Here is a 24,792-nt window from a genome sequence, read left to right on the forward strand (position 1 = left end):
TCACCTGCCTAGTAACAGGTGGTTACTCCACAGATTTATTATCTACTTCCCTTGTTTTACTTTTGACTTTATAATAAAGCGACACTTTACTTACACTTCCTGTCAGTGTGCGAGAGGAAAAGAAACAACATGACTGGAAACACTCAGTAGCAGGAGACTAGCGTATTGCTCGCCATAAACAAACTACGTCCATCATAAAATACACACCAATCAGCCAAAACATAATGACCACTGACAGGTCGAGTGGATAACATTGATTATCTTGTTACAATGGTCCCTGGATGGGATGTGCTCGGCAGGAAGTGAACATTTTGTCCTCGGAGTTGATGTGTTGGAAACAGGAAAAATGTGCAAGCGTAAGAGTTTGAGTGACTTTGACAAGGGCCAACTTGTGATGGCTAGGCGACTGGGTCAGGGCATCTCTCCCAAAAGTGGTCAAAGGAAGGAAAACTGGTAAACCGGCGACAGGGTCATGGGCGGCCAAGGCTCATTGATGCACATGGGGAGCGAAGGCTGACCCGTGTGGTCTGATCCACCAGAGGAGCTACTGTAGCTCAAACTGCTGAAAAAGTTAATGCTGGTGCTGATAGAAAGGTGTCAAAACACATGTTCTGCTGGAAGCCTTGGGTCCATGTGGACGTTAGTTTGACACGTACCACCTACCAAGTTCACCCCTTCATGGAAACGGGATTCCCAGATGGCAGTGGCCTCTCTCAGCAGGATGTGGCGGCCTGCCACACTGCAGACATGGTTCAGAAATGGTTTGAGGAACACAGTGACGAGTTCAAGGTGTTGACTCGGCCTCCAAATTCCCCAGATCTCAATCCAATCCAGCGTCTGTGGGATGTGCTAGACAAACAAGTCTGATCCATGGAGGCCACACCTCGCAACTTACAGGACTTAAAGGATCTGCTGCTAATGTCTTGGTCCCAGATACCTGAACACACCTTCAGAGGTCTAGAGGAGTCCGTGCCTCGACCTGTTTTGGTGGCAAAAGGGAGACCTACACAATATTTAGCAAGTGGTCCTAATGTTATGGCTGATCAGTGTACACTGCACTGCTTGTCTGCTGACTCGATCTGTAAACAAGGACGTTGGTCAGTTTTGACCATTGTATAACCTTGTCCACAACAATTTCATAGCTGAGATCACACTGCTGTTGCTACAATGGAGCCGGATGATGCAGGAAACACAACTGTTCAGACAAAAGGACGTGTTGTAAACAAGCCAACAGTTTAGCCAGTATTAGAATTTGCACAGGATGGGCTGGTAGGTCAAATTTGAAACAGGAAGCCAGTCTGTTTACTGTGATGGACGTCAACAACAAACAGTGAATCTTTGTTTAGTCTTTCAAATTAGTTTGGCTAACCTGGCGCTTTGTTTACAGCCTGTCTGATTGTCTGACTGCTCGTGTTTTTCCCCAATCACTTCTTTTTTAGCAGTGTCATCACGTTTGTAGATTGTAGCAATTAACTTGGTGAGTACAACATTATAATTAATGATGGGAATGACAGCCAGAACCAGGAAACTACCGTCCAAGTTGTATGAAATCACAGTTTCTCCCTTTGAAATCGTGATTCAGCAGTTGTAATGGTGCCGATTCTCTTTTAAGGGAAAAAAAAACAGAGTTGTATGCAAATTCATGTTTCTTACTTATGAAAGCAATTACAATTATTTTCATTAAAATTTGAAAGAACAAATCAGAATCGGCAGAAAAAAACATTAGCGCAGTTGGAGTAGTTTTTGTAATTACCAAAACAATTCTTCAACAATTTCTTTGTCAAAATGGAGAAAAACTGAAAATAATTAACTGTATTTAAATACAAACAACAAATAATATCTAAATATACCATTTTAAAGCTCTGTCATATGTACTTAAATGCAAACAGTTATCTATTACCCAACAACAGTGTCCCGTTCTTGCCAATAGAAATGTCAATTTCTCCCGAGAGAATCGATATTCATGGCTGCCTTTAAAGAGCAAGTTTGTTTTGTGTCTTTGACAGAGCCTGGCCTCACATGCCTAACATATATATTTCAGGTATGTTGTACATATATATTTCTCTTGGCCTTGTCCTGTATGAAGCAGAGGAACTCATTCCCCGATGAAGGATTAGAGTTTCCTTTTTCGTTTCTCTCAGAGCCTGGTGCTTCCATTTTTCTAAACCTGCTTGCTGACTGAAATTGGGAGTGTGGCCCTCGTTACAGTGACACAGCTGTCAACCAGTAAGCGTGTGATTGGTCGGTATGTGCCGTCATTCCAAAACTGTCTGACACAGTGAGTCAGGTACCAGGATGGAGGGAGTGGAAATATCTTTTTTTGGTCACTGTTGCAAATACATCCTCACCCAGAACAATCAGCTGTTGGATTTGGTGTCGTGACGTGGCCCAGGTCAAATTTAGGAATACATTGCTGGTAATTAAATTGAAACATTTCATACATTCTGTACAAAAGTCACACAGAAAGTCTCCCTGGTTCTTCCTACATTGTTCTTAAGGTTGGATCTGCTGTGCAACAAGCCTGGAGAACTATTTTCTGCAGCTCTGGAGACTTCTTTTTGACGGCAGCTATAAATATCAGAGCGCGGATGAGCGCTGAATGAATGCTGGCGTAGGAGTGAGCAGTGTATTAGTTGTACCTGACAGGAGCCCCTCTTGCCAGCGCAGGGCGCAGCAGCACGGTGATGGTGCTCTCCGACTCGCTCAGTGGAGACGGGATGTCTTCATAGTCAAACACCGGGGCTGAGGAGAGAAAAACACGTCAGAAAAGGAGGCAAAAGTTGAAATAAAGCAGAATAATTCTGGCTGTAATATTTCTGACAAAGATAAATGTTTTGTTCAGATATGAGAGTTTAAGAGGATGTATCTGCACTTCTGCATGAATTTTCCCTACATAAAAAGATAGCGTGTGTTCTCTTTATTCATTACCCGCACACGTCCCCTGTGTACTACAGTGTGTGCAGGCCTCCCACACACTGCCACTGACTGATGATGACTAGAAACAGCAGCCAACTACAGAGAAAACAAGAGGCCCTTATAATATAATTAGGGCAGATCTCAAAGCAGCACAACCCCAGTAAAGCTCTGGGGACAATGAGGTTGAGTGTTCCCATCTCTGTTTACTACCGGGAGTGAATTAACTGGAGTATGTAGTGAAGCAAATGGCCGCCCTGGTAAAACAGATAAGCTGAGACAAAAAAGGCTCCAGAGTGGAAGTGGAAACGTTTCTGCTTCCGAGGCAGGGCTTTAATGCTTGTTGTAAAAATATGCTTGTGTAACCTGTCATCCACAAAAAAAGGAAAAACACTCACTAACACTTTCACACAACAGCTGAGGTTTGCATTATACAAAGAGGTGTCGAGGAGTGTGCATGCTCGGTGGTTTAATCCAGCATGAATTATGAAAGACGAACAGTGCAACATTACATTTTCATGCTCGCTACAAGAAGTCGGAGCAGGAGCCGACTTCCCACTGGGCCTCTCTGCCTGTGCAGGCAGGGGAGAGCAAGTGATACTGCAGGTTGTTCACCTGACAACTGTGAGTCCACATAGTCCACTTCTAAACCAGACAGAGCAGGTACTGTAGTACAGATCATAAGGAGGGATGGCGAGCAGGCTGCGCTATTTTAGGGCACTACTTGACACAGAAATGTTTCAGTCGAACTGGATGTGGCTGCTTAAAGCTGCAGTAGGCCACATTATTTCATTTTTCATTTCAAGAATTTGCTTAAAAAAACACATTTTGATTAGTGCATGTTCCGAACAATATTAAAATGAAATGGTTGATTGCTGATCTCCGACTGTGAGCGCCCCTTTGTATTTAGTTTGTTAAAAAAAAAATCATTCCGGTGTGAATCAAACAACCAATCAGATTTAGCTTTCCACGTAACAGGCCAATCACAGCGACTGTACAAACTAGAGCTATGGCAACCTGTGGTAAATTTCCTTTTCCCTACTTTTCCGACAGCGGCATATACTGCCAAAGACGCAAAAACAAGGAAGAGCAGGGAGGAGAAAAAAGCTACAAAGAGATCCTGAAATAAAAAGCGGGATCAGACGAGTGGGAGTGTAAGGGGCTGAAGAGCGATGCAGAGGTTGCCCTGTTGCTTCTTCACAGCTAACGGTAGCTCTTACAGTAAAAGCTAACAGCAGCACTGAGCTCTAACACCTAGAGGTAAAAAGGTGGTCCACACCAAGAGTCATAACTATCATGATAACTTTAGTAGTATTTGAACATTTTCCCAGCAATAAAGTCTACTTTTTGGAATAAACAGCATCTCTCCTCTCTCTCCTCGGTGCTACAGAGAGACGCACCTCAAAAGGGCTGTGCGGCACACACCAGTTGCAAAATGCACGTGCATGTTCAGAGTAAAACAGACGCAGAATCCCACACCAAACACCTAGCCCTAGATTTTTACCATGCATGCTATAAATGTGTCCAGCTGACTACTAGTATAAGCTACGATACCATCCTTTTTAACTTTGTAATCTAACCAAATGTCTGGTTATAAGGTATCCAGCCCTACATTAGTTACAGTGTGAGGGCACGCCAAATACAGGACTCCAGATTGGTTTTTACATCCACTAAGGCAAATGTTTCTGTGCAACTGTTTTTGTTTAAGCTTTTTTTAAATATCAACCTATGTATAAAGAGCTGTATTGCCACATACAGCCACTTCTGTGCAGCAGGGTACAATGCTTAAATACTCTATAACAGCAGCTGGTCAGGCTAGAGGAGATTTCCAAGAATACAAACATAAAGAGTGCACATTTCAGTCCGCTTAATTTGGGCCAGAAAGCAGTCACTAAGAGGTCAAAAGTCCTCCAATTTAACACAACATAATTTTCCATTATTGCAAAATAACTGTTGGAGCACTTGTTAGCCTTATCAGGGTGGCATCATCTCACTAAATAAGGAGAGTCCCTGTAGATTCACGGTGGGATTTTTTCCCCCCAAACTATTTGCTCATTCCCTCTCAGTACATTTAGCATTTTCCAAGATCCACAGGAACAGTTAGTTTCCTGGTCCAGTCTAATTATAATGCACTGCCAGTTGTACAGATGATGTGACACTTTACATTATGCATTTATTGCTTATTGTCCATTCCTCCTCTCAAACGGCAGAGCTCTGGCAGTGAGCGGAGCTGCAGCCGCTCTGCCAGGCTCTGCAGGGTGACGCTGCGTGTTTGGTTATTGCTCCGGACTACAGATGCATCAGTGGTTGAATCTCTGTTACTATGGATATGGCTCTGGTCGCTTCACTGTAACTACTTTTTACTACTACTGATATTATCCATGAAAGCATCGTTAAGCCACGCAGGATTTGGCCCAGCGACTTTTCTATGAGACATAACAGATGTGTCAGGAATACAGCAGCTTCAACGCAGCCATCAGCCAACTCGCTGCAGAAATGTCCCCTGATTGTAAACTAATGTTTCACTGCCAAAATCATATGACCCCAAGCACAGTCAGGGCTGCAGCCACAAAAACAGCCCAGATCTGTGGATCAGAGTGAATGCAAAGCTGAATGCTAGGGAATGCAATTTTGGAATTAATAAAAAATATAAGTGACACATAAGTACGGAAGCCCTTATAGCCAAAAGAACAGCATGGCAGTTATGTTGGATAACCTGCTCACACATGCTACAACATACAGCAAGTAGCTACTGTGTGTTTAGAGCACATGGAGGAATTAAAACATGCTGAGCAAACAACAAGAATGCTCTGAGTGCTTTTAAAAACATGGGGTAGGTGTGCAACTTAGTATCTTGTGGAAAGATGGGTTTCAAAACACTGAAATTGAATCCCAATTCAGTGAGTCCCAAGCACAGGAAGAGGAAATATTTTAACTTAAACTTAAAGAATGGATCAGCAGTATTTTCACACTTGCTTTCAGGGTTTCCATAGAAACATTTTCAATTAAAAGAACTCAATATGAAGAAATTAATTTAGTATTTGTAGGCACATCACAGCAAAAACAGCTGCCCTGCTGGTAACTACATCAAGTCTGCATTGCAGTTTCAGCAAGCAAACAAAGCTGTCCAACACAGCTTGTGCATGCAAATGATTCAGTGCAGTAGACTGTTTGGGAAGAGATGTATGGATCCGCCCTTACATGCATGTTGCCTGTCAATTATAAATGTCTTCCTGATCCAGACCCTGACAATTAGCAAAAAAATAAGCCGGTGACAAGAAAATGTAAAATATATGTATAAGTCTATGTTCTATTAACATTCATCCATCCATTATCTATACCGGTTATCCCATTCAGGATCGCAGGGGGGCTGAAGCCTATCCCAGCTGTCATTGAGCGAGAGGCGGGGTACACCCTGGACTGATCGCCAGCCAATCACAGGCTGACACACAGAGACAGACAGCCTTTCACGCTCATATTCACACCTACGGTCAATTTAGAGTCACCAATGAACCTAACGAGCATGTCTTAGGACTGTGGGAGGAAGCCGGAGTGAACCCAGGCATGCACGGAGAGAACATGCAAACTCCACACTGAAAGGCCCACTAACCAACCAACCAGGATTTGAAGGCATTGTGTTAATTATTATTTCCCAATTAGAGTGAAACAGACAATGATACAGGGTAACTTATGTCCAAATATGGTCGATTGTGGCTCCCAAAGAAAAGATGCGGACAAACAAAATGTCAGACTGGAAGCTTTAAAACGGCGTGACCTCACCTTGGCTGCCTCCACTTCTGACATTCAGTCTTCGGTTTGTTCACGGTTAAAAGAAGACTGTCAAACAACTTCAGCCTTAGCTTCTCAGACATAAAAGTGAAGAATTACAAGGCTGCAAGAGGTTCCTTCAAACTTGACACTTTTAACAGCACCAAGAGCGGCTGTTTCTACAGAAATTGGAAAGTAAGAGGAGGTGATTTCTGCTGACCTGTCTGGAAAGTTTACCTTTTACTATTTCTGTATGGGCTCCCACGCACCCAATTCAGTACTAGTAATTTCTGATGGGAAAACATCACAGTAACATGTTACCTTTGATCTGAGCACGCACAGTTAACGAAACAGCTTGACAATACACAGACTCATTTTCAAACCTGATGTCAAGATCTTTACCGTCCACCTTCTGCCTCACAAACACAGCAACTAATTCCTCGGCTGCTGCGTCTCCTCTGAGTGATAAACACGGTCTGTGTTTACGGTGATGTTGGCTGAACAAAGATGTTTTCACTCGAACCATTCAAAGTGAACACGAGTGGTTCACTATAATTTAGGTCTGCTGTTATTTTATCAAAGAGGCGATGCATGTCTCAAAGCTGTTAGGCTGAGAGGACATAAGGATAATTTGTATAATTTAAAAGTGTATGTGTAATTTAATCAAACACACTTCAAAAGAGGGAAATTGCAAGTCATTACTTAGCCTTTGTTGCCGTCATCTGCAAAATGTTTTGACTAAAAACACTTTTTGTAGTGAAGTTTTTTCCCCTTAAAGTGGTGCTGTCACAATGTCTGAAATCCACATTATGTGCATACAGCAGTGTTTCCGCTACATACATTTTGCAGCAGCAGCCCGCTCTCCTCGTTGAGGACGAGCAGTGAAACAGTGACAGGAGTCACAGGAAGTCAATCACACGTGAAGTCGTGGCAACCAATTGAGCAACAGCGGGACCAGTTTACTCCTCACACAGGGTTCTAACGGCAAAAGAGGGTCCGACATCGGACGCTCCCTGTCCGCACACAATCATATGCAGTTCTGCTACGCAATGTAAACAATCCTATTGTGTATCTCAGTATGTTCCTACTGTAAATACATTGATTGTCGCTGTTTATAAAGCTTATAAAAGGTGCAGATGTCATTTGGTAACGATCGATTGTTTTGATTGCTCGTCATTAATAATGTCCCTCGTGCACACGCTGCTCACGTTGCTGTAAGAACTGACTTGTGAGAGAAAATATTTAACTTTTGTGACTTAATTAAACAGACTGCTGATGAAGACAGTCAACACAGCAGACAGAGAGACAGACAGAAAGAGGGGGCGGGGCCAGCAGCTGTGCAGAGAGCAGAGACGCAGGTGTGTTGGGGGGACTGAAGCAAAGCTAAGTGATCAGATTAAAGTAGATGGTGAATTAAAACTTAATAAGGTGCAGAAGAGAGTACAATTAAAGTGTGGATGTGGAAGTCTACATGTCATATGTCATTGATATATGCGATTAATTGCGATACATTAATTACAATGTCTGTAATTAATGAGATTTTTTTTTTTTACATCCTAGCAGAAACACTGAGCAGCAAAGAAGCTACATAATCTTATTTAGATATTTACTATTCAATACTTTGGTTTAACTTCATGCTGGCCAAATCATTATCATCACACAAGCATGCAGGTACATGTACTTTCATCACTGACATTCCTCTTACTCTAACCTTATCCATCATAAACAGACACCAACAGTCCAACCCTTACTCTTGCCCAAAGCTAAAACCAATTGTACACTAAAACATAACCAAATCTAAACATTTAAACAAACCTTTTAAGGTCTGTCTGAAAGTAAGGACCGGCCAAACGTCCAAAGCTTCCAAAAATGTCCCCTTACAATGTTAAAAAGTTTGCTCTGACCAGAGGCGATTGCATTACTTGCATTACTGGTGTGAGTTTGAACGCTGGAGTATTTAAGTTTATTCATGTTGGTTTAACACGTCTAGCAAATATTTACTCCACCAGATACATTGGGAAATTGAACTCAGTCATGTCTGGGTTAGTTACAGCGCCCAGAGGGGCACACAGCTTGGCGGATATCACTGCTTTCTCCAGGAACTTTTTCAGGATTAACTTCACTGCTGCTTCAGGCTACTTAAAGTTTCTACTTGAACAGTGGCAGTTTGATGACCTGTTAGCCAGGTCAGACTCGATGCAGCAACAGGATTCTTGGATGTACAACAACTACAGGGGCTCTGTTTCAGCTGTGGAGCACCTCAATTATCTCAGCAGGCAGTTTTGCTGTATTAAGTCATACACTGGCTAAACTGTTGCTTTTTTACTGCAGTAAGAACCCAAAATAAACAGATTTTGCTGTGATTAAACTGCAATAAACAGGTAGAGAGGGTGCAGAAATAACTCCATCTTAATACAAGTTTATAAAAAGTATAAATTCATTTGTTGTGAGGTCTGTCAACAAGACGAAACTTTTAAATTGCTTGTTTTTTTAATGGACTTTGGAAGTGACCTCAGGACATAAACAGAAACTCAACGCTGGTAGGCTATAGCAAATTCAATTTGTGTTTTTGCAGTAACTTTGTATGTAATTAAAAGTTTGCTTCTCTACTGATCTTAACACACCCTGAAACTCAAAATGGTTCTCACACAAACAGCTGTATAAGTACACACACTCACCCACACACATACACACAGGTACACTGATCAGCACAAGGCCTCACCAGAGATGTTGGTGGTGATCTCCGTGAGCGCTGTCTGGCCGAACCCTTTGGCAGTCCTGGCCCGCACCGACACCAGGTAGGTGGTTCCAGGATGCAAGCCAGAGAACATGTGGTAGGTCTCGTTCCTCAGCTTGGACACTGTGCGGCGAGGACCTGGCACGTTAATGCCTGGATCTGAGGACTCGATGCTCTGGTAGCTGATCTGGAAACAGGGAAAAGATGCCTCGTTTAAAGTCAAGACAGCTTTTTACTCAGACATGTCAACATCTTAATATGCTCCTAAAAACAAAGGTCAAATTCTGATGTGCAGCAGATTTATCAGAATTGAACATGACCACAGTCTTAGTTTGTGTTATTATGCAAGTTCATTAGCCTTAAACACAAAGTAGCAAAGTAGCAGCAGTTATTTGTTTATACAGCGAAGGGACAATGTAGTACTAAGAAACCCTGAGAAATATCAAGGGGATTTTTCCACTCTACGGGAATTTCTTGTGAGAAACCATCCATCCATTATCTATACCGCTTATGCTGTTCAGGGTCGCAGGGGCTGGAGCCTATCCCAGCTGTCATTGGGCGAAGGGCAGAGTACACCCTGGACTGGTCGCCAGTCAATCACAGGGCCGACACATAGAAACAGACAACCTTTCGCACTCACACCCACACCTATGGGCAATTTAGGGTCACCAATTAACCTTATGAGCATGTCTTTGGACTGTGGGAGGAAGCCGGAGACCCCGGAGGAACCCACACATGCATGAGGAGAACATGCAAACTCCGCACAGAAAGGCCCACCTTGCCCAAGCCTGGGTTTGACCTTCTAGCTGTGAGGCAACAGCGCTAACCACTGCACCACTGTGCACCCTGTGAGAAACCATTTAAGCATAAATTAGGTAAATATTCAGATCCAGGGTTTTTTTTCCAATATAAACAAATGTTCGTTGAGGAGCTCAAATCCGCACAGTTGTCTGCATATATAGTTTTATATGTCGTGAATTCTAGGTCTCGTCAGTCAGATGTAACATGTAACAACTGAACAGATTTGTGGGCGCAGCTTCGATAACTTTCCAATCTGTTTTGTGCCTTATTGGTCTTAATACTCTAAACCAGTTACGGGTTGTGTAGTATTTTTACAGCATACTCAAATTGACTAACTACAAAGTTGTAATTATATTGTAGTTATCTAATCACAGGTAACACAATATGGTATCTACCACCTGTGTTAAAAAAAGTAGCTCACACTGTTACAATATAGATTCACAAAAAAAATTGTTGTTGCTAAAATTGTAAGATTAGAAAGAATCCACTTTCAGTTTTCTTTTCAGTTGTGTTTTTTCTGTTTAAGAACTTTAAGATGTTTATGATAAGAGGCACATGCAGGACGTAATGGAAATAATCTCTGAGTCAGAGCATGAAGAGTGAAAAATGGTACGATTATGGCAACACCTCCCTACTTGGCAAATGAAAATGTGACTTAAAGATGCACCAGATGATTATTTGGGGCATGAACAAAGTTTTCACAGTTGATCCTGAGGGGATTACAAGAAAACTGTATCAAATTTCATGGCAGAGAATTCAAAGAATCATGACAAAATAACAGATTTCACAGCCAGTAGTTGACACATTTCATTCTGGGCTGAAGTGGACTGACCGACATCCTCGCAGCTCAAGTGAGAAGGAACTGTGGCCCATTACGAGTTCAGTCAAAGTTAGATTTGTGTCTTTAACCTTGGCCTGTGTTTAAATGAGGCCATAGTAAGTACTACCCATTTTATTCCATTCTTAGGTGAGTGCTGTACGAGCCTGCCGACTATCTGTAATATGCTTCACACAGCCTATAGCTCATTATTCACACCACCTGGAAGATTGAATTTAGATGGCATTTTATTTAAAGGCTCTCTCATGAGAAACGCCTCTCAATTAATCTTGAGACGACTGCAAAACGATGTCATCTCACAGCACAGATCTCATAAATCTCATGCTGTGGTTAGCCGCTGATTATCAGAGTCAGGGAGACGCTGTGTCATATCCTCATTGTACAGCTCTGCTGGCCTTATATTACACAGCTTTCTAGGGTAGTTAACAGAGTGAAGCCCCAGAAAACATAATGATAACAGAGCATGATAAGAAGGAAAAAAGACCAGCATGCTGTTATTGTTTAAAGCTGTCAATCAAGATCGATAAGATCTGAAGGAGGTGTAAATGTTTTTGGGGCTTCAGCTGCCTATGAGAACACCGTTGGATGAAGGGATGAATGGTCCATCGGTGGCAATTAAAATGAGGTCAGAACAATGTTTGATTATTATCCATATAGGGACAGCTCCATGACTTATGGATTTCAAAGGGGAATTGTTGTGTTTTTTAAACCTGGGCCCTGTAGTTTTTACATATTTTGGTGCCCTAATGGTACAAAATAGGTAACAAAAGTTTCGGCATTGCTTCGGCAGGCAGCTGCAGAACGGGCTGTAATAGTTTTAATAATAGTTGTAATTTTTCTCTGCGGGTAAATGCAGTCAGAAGTACTTGTTTTGAAACTGACAGGCTCAGATTGTAATTCTAAGTGTCTGACAACATAACAGAAAGCCACTCGTCTCATGATAGTTCTTATTCTGTATTGTTCTGTCTATGTAACTGTTGAGTTTGTTCTTTATTGTCCCTTGTGTATTTGTTGTCGATTTGTATGGATTTTAAAGGCCCATATTTGGACAGACATCGCAAATTAGCTATAAAAGCTGTGCATGGTTTATAGTTTACATGCTTTATACACAAATAAACAGAGAGTAAACATATAAAGCCAACAGACTTAATAGACATTTCATAAACCGAAACATTTTACCTTCAAAACGCAGGTGGTGCAGTTCTACAGCAGCCTTCATCACTTTAGACTAACGTATCAATGCAGCGATAGACCAGCAACTCCTGTTAGTTAGGGTTTTTGTTAATGTAGTGATGTGACTGCTCTCTAAATGTAATGGTCTATCTCTGTGATAATCCTTTCTTTAATGTTATCAGACACTTCAAATAACAATCTGAGCCTGTCGGTGGCAAAAACAAGCACTTATAGTGCACATACTGAGCCAGTGGTCATGTAACACGAGAACCGCCAGAGACAACATGTGGCAAATTTAAATCCGTCATTATGTGTGATACGTTTCCTCCTGCCCTGACTTTTCCTAAATACCTATCCTTCACACGCCTGCATTGTCACAATGATGTAATTACATTTAGAAAAACAGATCAATGTGTTTTGCTGTTGTTTTTCAACCTCAACAACCCCCCTATAGCCGCCGAGTGACGTTGTTGAGCGTTGGTGCTTTCATCCGTGGGAGGAGAACAATGGCCCAATCGACACTAATTATGCACACAAGCACTTCTAATCCCGTACGTGGATTTAGCACAATAGTAAAGTAGTTGGTCAAAGCAAAGATAAATGCTTTATAAATTCAACTCGGGTGACGCGTCTGATTCTGAGCCAGAACAGGAGCGAGAACCGGAGCCTGAGTGACCCGGTCCCGCCAGATGAGACACCCCGAGCTCCTCCGCAAAAGGTCCCGAACTGAGCCGACTGAGCAAACGCCAAGACGCACAAGTCCCTTTTCTCTTCTGAAGAGAACGGAGAGGGTGTGAGATGGCACCATAGACGGACCCCAAAATATGTAAAACATTTAAATATAAAATATAATTATTTTTCTTCTCTGAATTCGTCTCCTGTTTTATTTTTTGAATGGTCATACAGGATGTGCCTATGGCCTTTGAGCCCTACTCAAAAGGACACATCCATCAAATAAAGGTTACCACAGACAACAGAAAGTGAGATGTTTGGTGTTTTGTACCCACGACTGTCACAAAATGTTACATTGTTGCTGTGATACTGGGGTTGTGAGATAAATTAAAGCAATCTCAAAACTTTGTCCAAAAAACTATAAATACTTTGTTAAGGTTGCGAGCCTTCCCATGTGCTGGGAAAACAGGATCATTAAAAAATCCCCCTGAAAACAAACAGGTATTAACTAATGTTTTGTTCATTCTCAAATACTGCTAATGGTTTCCACCTCATAAATCCAGTATTGTACATGCAGAGCAGGAATAATCTGAAGGTTATGTAGAAGGCCACCTCATCTGTATGCTGAGCAAGGTTACAGCACCACTCGATTCACTGCCTGGTTCTTCACTTTCCTCGCCTGTGCTTGTGAATGGGAACTAGTTTCTCTCCCCATCAGGCTCCCATGTGTTCAGCTATTGTGGGTCTTTACATCTACTTGCAGAAAAAAGCTCCAAAGCCCGTACTACAGAGGTCTACGGGTTGATATGGGGCCTTCAATAATTAATTAGAAACATTTAAATTTGCCCCCTTGTGGAGGCATCTCTTAGGCAAATAAGTAATTAGAGCGGCTGTCCCCCATGTAATTACAGCCTGCAGTCTGGGCCTCAGCTTCATTACCATATGAACATGTACAGTAAATCCCATGAACTGTGAAAAGTGGGTCCTTCCCCACTCTAGTGGCTCAGGCTCTTGTGTGCTACCAGCGTTAGGGCGAGAAACAGAAAAACAAGCCAGGGGGAAATCACAGACGGGGAGTCTTTAGAGTGAGCAGGGGAGACTTTCCCTTCATTTGAGTCATTATTCTGAAGGAGAGAGAATAAAGTAGATAATGGCAAGGGGAAAATAACATCCTACACCTGCAGAGGATTAGTGTGTGATGTGAAAGCAGACGCATCTTTGTGGATTGTGGGGTTTTTTTTTTGCATGATTAACAAGGCGTCTTACCTCGTACTGCGTGATGAGACCATTGGGTTCTACAGGCTCCTCCCACTTGAGGAAGATCATGTCATCGAGCGGGGTGAAGGTCAGGGACTCCGGAGCAATGCCTCCAGGAACTGCAGCAGAGGAGAAAAACAACCGCCTCTGAAACAAACACTCCACTCTGGTCTCAAGTTAATGGACTCTTGCGCAGACATACCAGGGGGGTAAAACACCTTTGACAGAGCGAAAAAGGCACAGGGAGGCCAGGGAGGGATGGAGGAGGACAAAAAGAGTGGGATCAGAGAGATGGAGCAGAGGGGAGGTGATGAGAGGAAACTGTGGACCGGCTTGCTCCCAGCCCTCAGGATGAATTGAGATTCTGGGTTCTACTGTCTGATAACAGAGCACCGTGTCTTAGAGGATGACAGCAGATTTTTCTTCTTTAGCACCTTCCTGACAGAAAATAGCAGACTAATCCAACCTGTGAACAGCCTGAGTATCTGCAAATTCTGGCTTAATGAGATGCATCTCCTTAAAGGAGGATTCCTTTTTTGGTGCCTGAAGTGTCGGGCAGTTTAATAAGCACTGAGGATACATAATGATTCCCTGTGGATTGTTGTTAGTGGTGCCTTGTGCTACCTCTTGGTTATAACAGCCTTCAAGCATTAAGAATTCAAACAATTACAATTAAGACAATAAAGCTGAAAATTAAAGTGGAATCTTGGTCATTTTAATCAGGACCCAATTTGTCTCTTTATATTTTGGGGTGTATTGACTAAGGCCATGTCTACACGTACACGGGTATTTTTCCTTCCTTTGTCCTCCCCCCCCAAAAAAGACGTCCACACAAGCACGGTTATAAAAAAAATTGCGTCCAAACGAAAAGAGAAACGCTGTCATGAGAATGCCACACCAACATATATAGATATAACCCAGTCATGCGAAGAAGAAAAAGAAAATCGCAACCAATCAAAAAAAAATTTTGCCGGAAGACTACCTGGCGTGCTGCAATGGCGCATCGAGGAAGGGGGACGATATATCAATATAGTGGGCGAGTAACTGTACATTTATGTGTAAACATGTAAAAAGTCCTGTTAGCACGGTTAGAAGCATCACTGTTTTTGTCATGTCCGTCATTTTGCAAGGAATGTCGCCTCATTAGCGCATCTCATAAAGGAGATAACGGCGCACAGCCTGACGTCACGAGACAAAAACGCACCCTGCTGGAGTTTTACAAAAGATTTGTTTTCAGGGACCTAAAACGGCGTTTGAGTGGACGAAAGGCCGAAAGGCAGAAAAATAACTACATACCCATGTACGTGTAGACATGGCTTAATAAGAACACAGAGTTTTAGAAGTGCTTCAGTAGGTTGCTTTGCTTACAATGTATTCCTTGGGGACAAATGTGCGTCCACTAAAAGTGCTTTATTTTGCAACTAACATAGTAAGTTCGTCCTCTTGTCCTCTTTAAAACCACCAGACTCCACTGACTTAAATAGTCATTTTACCTTAAAGAACAAACTGGTTGCTGCTCTGCCACGGCTTTGACCAGTAGTTTGTTTGTGATTGTATGCTACACAAATATTGAGTTGGATCCTAAAGTAACCATTTAAAACACCACACAAAGTCACACAATAACAAACAACAAATGAACTAACTGATCGAGGCAGCGGTAGACCTACAACTCCAGTATTATGCAGGGTAAAGGCCTGTCTACCTGCTTACTTGTTATACTTCTTTTAAGGCATGACACCCTTATACCTGATCTTAGACATTTTATTTGGCGAGTACAAAGGAAATAGTAGCTTAAACTGTGAGACAGCTTAAACTGGACAGCCTTTCTCTCTGCAGGGTAGTTCATCAGCTAGTTTTAAACTTGAATTGTTCAGGTTTTTAGCATTTCTTTATAAAATAGCTACCTGAGTGAAGGCTTTTTACTTTTGTGCAGAGGTGTGCCTTTTTTTCTTTTTTGCGAAAATAAGACCTGAGTCGTGATAAGCAAGAATTATCCATATAATGACAAGGATAGCCGTGGGTTTCTTTTCCCTTGTTGTAAAGTGTTCCTTTCTTGTTGTCAGTTTGTTTCTTTGTAGCCGTTTCTTTTAGTTCTGTTTGTGTTTGATTGTATGGTATTCAAGTTGCATTTACTTTTTCAAACTCTCCTGGGGGCTGGTTGAAAATTAGCTTCACATATTAAAGAAACAATTTGTCTAGTGCTCGAGCATCACTGTTGCGTTTTCCAATGCTTTAAAAATAAAAGGGAGCTACCTGTTACTTTTTACTTTAAAAAAGCTAGAGGGGAGGCTTAAGAGGCTGACGCTGAGGGTGGCAGAGAACAGTAGAACAGAATCCTGCTGTACCCATCAATCCCAGAAAGCTAAATCTGCTCTGTCCAAGCAGCAGAGACACTGTGTGAGCAAAGCAGTACACCGGGGTTTGATTGTTGAGCCCAACAGGAAGCAGGCAAGAGAAACTGTCACCGGCTGCAGCTCAATTACTGTAGTTGTGATGGTGATGGCGCTCTCCTAGTGACAGGAGGATTGGGGACTGTCAGACTGACAGGCTGCCATTCAGCCACTCAAAAGCACGGATGAAACACTTTCCATCCATGTGACATTTAAAACATCCAGTAAAGCGGGGGAAAAACAATCATGGCTGGGGTTTTTGACACGTGTTTTAACTTGTCATTTCCTCACCAATAAAATCTAATGAATAAAATTACCACACCATGCTACACAGTGTATGGTATTCCATTTATGCAAATTAATTCTCCCCTGCCTACAAGACAGCAATGTGTAGGTGGAGATAATTGAGCGTGCTGTCTGTAATTCCATATCTCCTCCACTGCTTTGTTTTTTAAAGTGTTTCTGTTAAATTGAATGTAAAACAAAATCCTATGTTTTTGCAGATATTAAAAAGCATTTTAAAGGTGCAATAAAAAAATGTGCCAATTTCATATCATAGCCGCCCCCTCCCTCTCACTCACTCCACTGGGACAAGAGTATCCCTGAGTGGCATTCAATTACATTAAAAAATATTGCTTTTTCCACATAACAATAAGTGTTTGACCCTCTCTGGGAATTTGCATTACAATGTGCCCAATCTGCTGATGTACACAGGAAAATATGAATACAAAGATAAGCAAAATCATTTCACCGTTTTGCTAGCGGCCGCGGCCCGAGCTGATTAATGTTCCACTGGTCGCCATTTACAAGGCTGATCTTCCATTTAGTAACGCTGATCCTGCTCATTTTATGAGTCAATATTTGTGTTTTTGCGCTGCTACTAGATGACTACAGGCATGGATTTGTGTAAGCAGTGCACAATAATTATCTGAGCATGAAGGAGCACTGAAAACTAGAAATTCAAGAATTTCTGAAGCGAGAGCTGATGAACTGTGACAATAAAAAGCTTTGGTGCATACATAAAACACATCCCTGTTTTCCATAATGATGTTGCACTTGAACAGTTACCAAACTCATGACTTATTTCAGCAAAGGCTTACATTTTATGTCCAACCACTGTATTTGCATTGTTTGAGCGTGCTCCCTTGTTCATGGATTTGTTGCTTCCTGTTTTGTTTTGTCACATCATGTTGTTGCCAGCGTTACTGTTTGCCCCATCTGATTAGTGTCACCTGTCCCCTGTTACCTGCCTGCCATAGAGTGATTAGTCTGTCGCTGCTTTTCAAATCACACTTTTACTTATTATACGATTTACTTGCCTTTATAAACGATGTAGTACATAGTTTGTAGTGTATTGTAGTGTATGTCTGTAGTGTATACTATGCAATGCATTGAACTTTGACCCTCTGTCACAGTTTTTCAAGGGAAATTATGGTTGTCTTTGAGATTAAAAAAAGCCATTCTTCTAGCATGCCAGTCAATATGACTTATCTACTGCTGCACAGAAGATTGTGGGTAGGAATGCAAGTCGATGCAGTATACTGCATTTAAAATGTATGTATTAGCACATACCACATCTTTCGGAATAATATTGAAGTATGGGTATTGGAATGCAGTCTGTCTCAGTGCCAGTTCATCTTTGTCTCCCATGCCAAGCGTAACAAAAGCTTTATAGTGTTTGTCTTGTTTTTCTGATCTCTGTCTGACCTTTTTGTCTTCTCCTTGCCAGATTTGTTTGCCAGTTGCCTGACTTCTCTCCTGTGCACTGAATATTATATAATAATATTTTTGCAAGTAAAAGACTGCCTGAAGACTGTTTAACTGTACTGAGTCATCTTCTATTGACCAAGTCTATACACTCTTCAATGCTGGGTATCACTTTTCCCAAAAACCAAGTACAAACAAATTCAACGTGACATGGAATTGTTCGAATTATATCGACGTGGTGAGCGAGTGAGAGAAAACGTATGTGTGTCTGGGACCGGAGCAGCGGAAGAGCAGAGAAGAGAGTGATCGGGAGTATAAACAACAGAACTAATGTACAGTTTAGGTATGCTGCTGGCGTATTAAAGTGACGGCAGTTAGCCCCAAAGCTAGCTACAGCCTCGGCCCTGGAGCAGAACAATAAGTCTCCCCTGTGCTTTCTAACTACGGTTCGGGACGCTGAAGCAGGAAAGGTTAACAAAGGCTTAGCTCGTTAGTTTCCTCGGTTGGTCTGTAGCAGGTAGCGTATTATCGCCATCTGTTGGAATACAAGGCACACTACTTTAAATGTGAGAGCAAATCTTGAAGTTAAAACAACATATTTGAAACCTGTTAGCTTCTATCAGACAACAGCTAAAGCTAACATGCAGCCAACTGCTAGCTAATTTTTGCTGTAAGCTACAAAAGTGGCTGTAAGCTGATAATACTGTTTGATAATGTTACAGGATACAATCAGAAAAGCCTGAATTCGTAGCTAATGTTGTGTTAGCTAGGCAGTAGTAGTATGCTAACATTAGCTGTTGTCTCGCATAGCTAATGAGAAAACAAATGTGTTCTTTTACCTTCAAATATGGCCTTATGTCCCTCTGGATTTTCATTATCAATTGTCTTTTTAGTTTTTGATCAAACGTAAAGCAGGACAACATTTTAACAACATCTGAACTTCCCACCCTAAGCATGACGTAGGGAGGAAAATGGCCGCCGTGAGTATGATGAATTGGGTCAAATCTCATGTTGCCCTGTTCCCTGCTTAAAGCACTTGTAACTTAATTGGAAAAAAAATAAAATGGCCCACTCACTGTCCTCCTCAGTCTGGAAGGTGACCTCTCTGCCTTCCTTCTTTCCTTCGGGGTTGGCCAGCGCCAGCCGGACGTGGACCGAGCGGAAGGGCGGGAGGTCTCTCAGGGTGAAGTGAGACGTGTTTCGTTCCACAGACAGACACTCTCTGACGGTGGCGTTGTTCCCTCCGCTGCCCCCTGTTGGCATGGAGTAGCGGTAGCACAGGGACAAGGTGTAGGTGTGACAGCGGGTGAGGTTGTAGCCCAGCGGCTCCCACTGAAGGGCGAGCTGCCGGGGCTGGATCTCTGTGGCCGTCAGACCCCGCAAGGCACGCATAGGCTCTGAGGAGAAAAGGAAGCAGATACATGTCAATAAAGTAGGTAATGTGAGCTTACCAGCAGCACTGTGAGAAAGCATTTTGTTTCTCAGTTCAAAGTCTCTATACTAAAAAGCAGAGCTAGGGTTGGACAAAGTAACTCTTTATCAAATTATTGATTTTATTATTTTATATATATACTATATATACGTTTTAAGCAGCATTCATTTTGGCCAGTTGGGGACAGCCGGACAGGTTGTAGCCACTTTTTTGTTTTTGAATTATTATGGGAATCGTGTTTTCATGTGTCTATTAGCATTCATTTTGAGTGATGTATCAGGCCATCTGAAAAAAATAAATATTTCATTCTTTTTGGTATTTATTCTTCTTTTATTTCAGTTTAGATCCACCGATGCCTTTGAAAGAACTCACAAAATGTGTTAAATGCTGCACTTTATACGGAGTGACTGGTCACCATGGTAGCAACTTGTCAATCACAGGTAGCAACGCTCTAAATCATACCCTGTTTAATTGTCTATTTAAACTACAAATGGGACCATAATTTACTAAATGAACATCTAGCTGAATTACCTGTGGTTCTCAACTGGTGGGTTGGGACCCAAAAGTGGGTCACGGAACTGTTTTCACTGGGTTGCAGATGTGTGCTTGAAAAAAAAAACTATGCTGCACTTTTATTTTGAAGAACATGTGTATCCTAACGTGCTGCATTTATGTTGCACTTTTATAGTTTATTTCTGTTGAAAAAGGGCTGTTAGCTGAATTAATTGTAGAGGGAATATTTCCTCGCTCTGCTACCTGCTATTATACTGTTGTGTTTTGTGATGTTGACATACTGTGATGTTTCCTCCGTCTCAGTTCCACACTGCACCATTTTTCATTTAATGAATTTGACTGGTTGAAAAATTGCACACATTTGGGTCACGTTTTGTCATTAAGGAGGTGGTGGTGGGTCCTGAGGGTAGACCAGTTGAGAAGCACTGAACTAGAGGACTTGAAACTAGTGATTCGACCATAAACTCAATGGCAAAAGGCTTTAATAAGGTAATATTGACTTCCATACAACGGGGCTACCAGTAGAGAAGGAGCCTGTTGGGGTGGTTCTGATTTCTCATTAGGACACCTTTTGAATGCTACCTTGTGGAGGCATTCTGGGCACAATCAATTTGAAGTAGACCCAAGGGCAGATTTAGGGCATGCGGGGGGGGACTACATATCCAGCCTCCCATCTGAGGATCTCCCAGAAGAATGTTACTGGGAGACAGATGTCTGGCTGCCACTGGATAGAATATGAATGGATGTGTGGGTTGAAAACTGCAGTCAGTATATTTCTAGTTAGAGGGGGTGAGATGTTCTCTGTTGCAGCACAATTTGGGGATTTATGCTGACAGGACAAGTGTATTTTTCACCTAAAAATCTTTCCCAGTACAACATAAAAGAGAAATTCTGATGGGGAAAAAGGAGACAGCAACAGTTGCAGCTGACTTTACAAGCTTAGACTAAGGGGTTACAGAGGGGTGAATCAATGAAAAAACCATAAAACTGCCTGAAGAAATAGCATACAAACACAACCTTCAACATTCCTATCTCCCCTAACACCAACAAGGTTTAATAGGAGGTTCGTGCACGGCCTTGGCAGAGAATCAATTGTGATTGGTTGAAGCCTAATTAGTGCTGTCATGTGTGAAAGCTGTGATTGTAGATCTCAGTGTCCCTGTCATGCCAAATGTCCAGTTTCAAGCACACAAGGAGTTATTTCTGTCCCTCAGTGTGGCCTGGATCTCCAAGTGTACTGCTGAGACATGAGATAAGCCAAGAGGAGGGAAATGCCTTCGGCGTGGCACGGACTGGCGGTGCAGAGCTGCAGAATTCTGGAGGGCTGGACTGGGGTGTTGATAGTTAGAGCACTGCTGCTTCACTAAGCATAGATCTGACACTGTTGCGTAAAAGAACAAAGCAATGTCATGAAGGAGACATCAGTTCTGAGGGGACAGAGACTAGACAGAGAGAGAGAGAGATACGCTTGCTGGTTTCAGAGACGCTTGCTCTTTCCCGGGAGGGTGAAACCAAGTTTAGCCGATTTGTGAAGAAGCTCACACCTTCCCTTGCAACAGTATCATTCAATCATGCAGCCATCCTGGAACCCATCAACTATCACCTGACAACAATTTAGCCCCTGTGGGTGACATCCAATATTTCATGGCTTCCGGTGTAGCCAGCAGATATCAATATAATTGATATTAGATGTCTGGGCCGATACTGTGTCCTCTGATCGCTCATCATTGTGTGTAGTCCAACAGCAGCATGAGATGAGAGATTAGAGTTGTAGATGAGAGATGACGTTAGTGCTGTCAAAATGGGCCAAAAAATGACAAAAAAACACAAAAGGTTTGAACTATTCGAATATCTATTTTTGCGCAATTTGGCCACAAGAGGACATATCAATACAACGCAAGACAAACTTACGTGCAAAGATATATGAACATAAACCTGCCTTTTAAAAGACCAACACAGGCATCTAACACTTTGCAAAATACACACATAAAATAATTAGCTTACTGCAGAACGGACATTCAGCGCTCAGAGCGAGCTGTGCTGGGACAGGTATATTTATTTAAACATTATTAGACATGAATATGTCAAAAAATGAACATACCTACACCTGTCTGTTACGCTGGGGGTGAGAACCTCTCTCTCTCTCTGGCCGGGCTGGGATTTGAATTCTCCGCCATCATTACCACACGGCGCACGGTTGTTGTATTAGCTCGTTTCAGCGAGACTGAAGTTAATTATTAACGTATGAAGTGACGTTGTGATGCGTTCATGGATGCTCCGTAAAGAGGACACACGAGAACATGCAAGAGCTCGCGAGGCAGCCGCGGTAGTGCAGATTTTTTTCACATTGAATATTAATTTTAACAACCTCATATCCGTTTGTTCTTACAATTCGGTTATATATTCGAATTTAGAATATTCGTTGACAGCCCTAGAAGAATTTACAACTGGTTGTTATCTGCACTCCGCACATATTATAAAGATAAATAGAAAGCTAAATTGTCTTCTAAAGAAAGCTGATGAGTTCCTGGACTGTTTCTCAGATAATGTCTTTCAACTCTTTGTCTCTGTACATGGTCTGTTTTCCTGCATACAAATAAAGTCCACTCTGGAGTGATTGGTCAATATTTACTTTCAAATTACAACCACAACTGATATATATTTATAATTCATGCAGTAAGAATTGTATCATACCAATCACTGTAAAGACACTTCAAAATACATTTCGTGATGTCATATTGTTCAACATTATCACCTCTGTAAAGCAGTCAGATCTGGCTAAAACCAGGTCTGCCACCAGCGGCCAACTAACTGAATGCTGTTTCTGCTCAACACAACATTACTCATCATTACCGCAGCACCACAGCAGGCTCCATCCTGTCCTCTCCACCCGCCAGTCCTCCACCAGTCCTGCCCCAAACTGACATTCAGCTTGATTAGCCTAATCAGAGGGATTAGCCAGAGGCAGTGGGAGTGAAGAAGGGATAGAGAGGCCGCACAAGAGATGAGCACAAAAAAAAGATGAATGGGGGAGAGCCCCTTTGGGTCTGCACATTTCATCTCATCCTCCTCATCTTTAACAGCTGCCTCAGTGAGCTGCCACTGAGGCCTGTCCCTCCTGCCAGGAGCTATGTTGGAATTATGATGGACTATCAGTGCACACCCTGATACTTACCAATGAAACCACATGGGCTTCTGACTACTGACATGCTTATGTTGAATGAGCCTCTGTGGCTATCAATACCTCAAAATTTAACCTCTTATAATTAAATTATCTTGATGTTACGTAACCTCATGACAGTGTAATCAGAGAACTACAAAATCCTCATGTAAAGATTTCAAAGTGTGGTAGGAATAGATGTTCCCGTAGGAAAAGTACTTGTTACCGTTTTTTTACATGCTAATTGGTATTTGGACATGCACGTTCCCTGATACACGAAGGACTATCATTCATGCCCATTACGCTTATTTGTTGCCACACAAAAAGCATGAACACTGTGGAAAATAGCAAACGAGCACATCATTCGTTTAGCGTCTGAACTGGGCCTGTGCGTGTCTGGCCACCCTCAACAATGGCCCCCATGGGATTGCAATGCTCTGCACCAGTAAGTATGAAATGTCACACTCAACAACTGTCCAAAAAGGGAAGTCCGTGTGCTAAAAGAAATGGCTCTCTGTGACACATTAGGAAGACAAATTCATCCAGAGTTTTGTGTCACAGGGCCTCGGCTGTCTGCTGCTCTCTCCCCGGGGGATAAAACTTCAGATGTGAGCTATGGGAGTTGACAGGAGGTGGGCGAGTGGAAGACACTGACGAGAGCGGATCAAAGAGTGTGGCAGGTGACAGGGGTGTCATGCTGTCTACTTGACAGAGTGGCGGGGTGCCTTTTTCAACCGGATGAGCAGCACCGCGGCTAAAACACGGATGAGTGGTAGTGAGAGGACCCTGTCATCTTCGTGTATGACATGAGATCCTCAACAAGCTCTTGAAGCAAACTTTCTGCTACAGCCGAGTGCGGACCAATCATGTACCCAAGTGTTTCTGTATTTCAGCTATGAATCTTCAAACTGGGGCTACGACTAAAGATCATTTTCAATATCAATTCATCAAATAATGAGAAGTAGATTCAGTGTTACTATTATTAAATGTCCACAAATTTTGAAGGCTCATTTCAAGAGCCCAGAGTGACATCTTAATGTTGCTTTTTGTGTCCAACCATATTGTCCAGCCATAACCTAAAGACTCCTCGTACTTAAGACGAAAGCAGAACTCGATTGCTAATATGAATGTGTGTTTATATCAGAGATAAGCCTGGCATAAATAGAAAGCAACAGACACTTCCCAAGCTGTATTGAAAACAAACACACCTTTTATTCTCAGTAGCTGCAGGCGAACTACAAGTTAAGTGATGCATCAAAACAGTTGGATGCAGCTCCCAGCTGCAGCTCCGAACGAAGGTGAATCTCACAACATCAGGGCAGGAGCTGCCTCTGTAAACAGGGGTTTCTCTATCTATGAACTGCAGAAGTAACCAGGTGGCCTTCTTTATAATGTTTTGTACTGATGCTAAGTCTTCCAGTGGTAGGATGC

General features: G+C 42.3%; 1 protein-coding gene across 1 annotated transcript in view; it reads right to left on the bottom strand.

Annotated features, from left to right (window-relative positions):
- ptprua (protein tyrosine phosphatase receptor type Ua) overlaps nucleotides 1–24,792 on the bottom strand; it is a 243,005-nt gene that overhangs the window by 67,194 nt on the left and 151,019 nt on the right. The window contains exons 8-11 of the mRNA XM_069681002.1: nucleotides 19,333–19,653; nucleotides 14,169–14,278; nucleotides 9,404–9,605; nucleotides 2,640–2,742 (exon numbers count right to left, since the gene is read on the bottom strand). Coding sequence (XP_069537103.1) covers nucleotides 2,640–2,742; nucleotides 9,404–9,605; nucleotides 14,169–14,278; nucleotides 19,333–19,653 — 736 coding nt within the window. The remainder of the gene's footprint in view (nucleotides 1–2,639; nucleotides 2,743–9,403; nucleotides 9,606–14,168; nucleotides 14,279–19,332; nucleotides 19,654–24,792) is intronic.

The sequence above is a fragment of the Semicossyphus pulcher genome, unplaced genomic scaffold (assembly GCF_022749685.1).
Source record: "Semicossyphus pulcher isolate SPU_LCO1_2020_fin unplaced genomic scaffold, fSemPul1.0.p SCAF_5, whole genome shotgun sequence".
Classification (NCBI taxonomy): domain Eukaryota; kingdom Metazoa; phylum Chordata; class Actinopteri; order Labriformes; family Labridae; genus Semicossyphus; species Semicossyphus pulcher.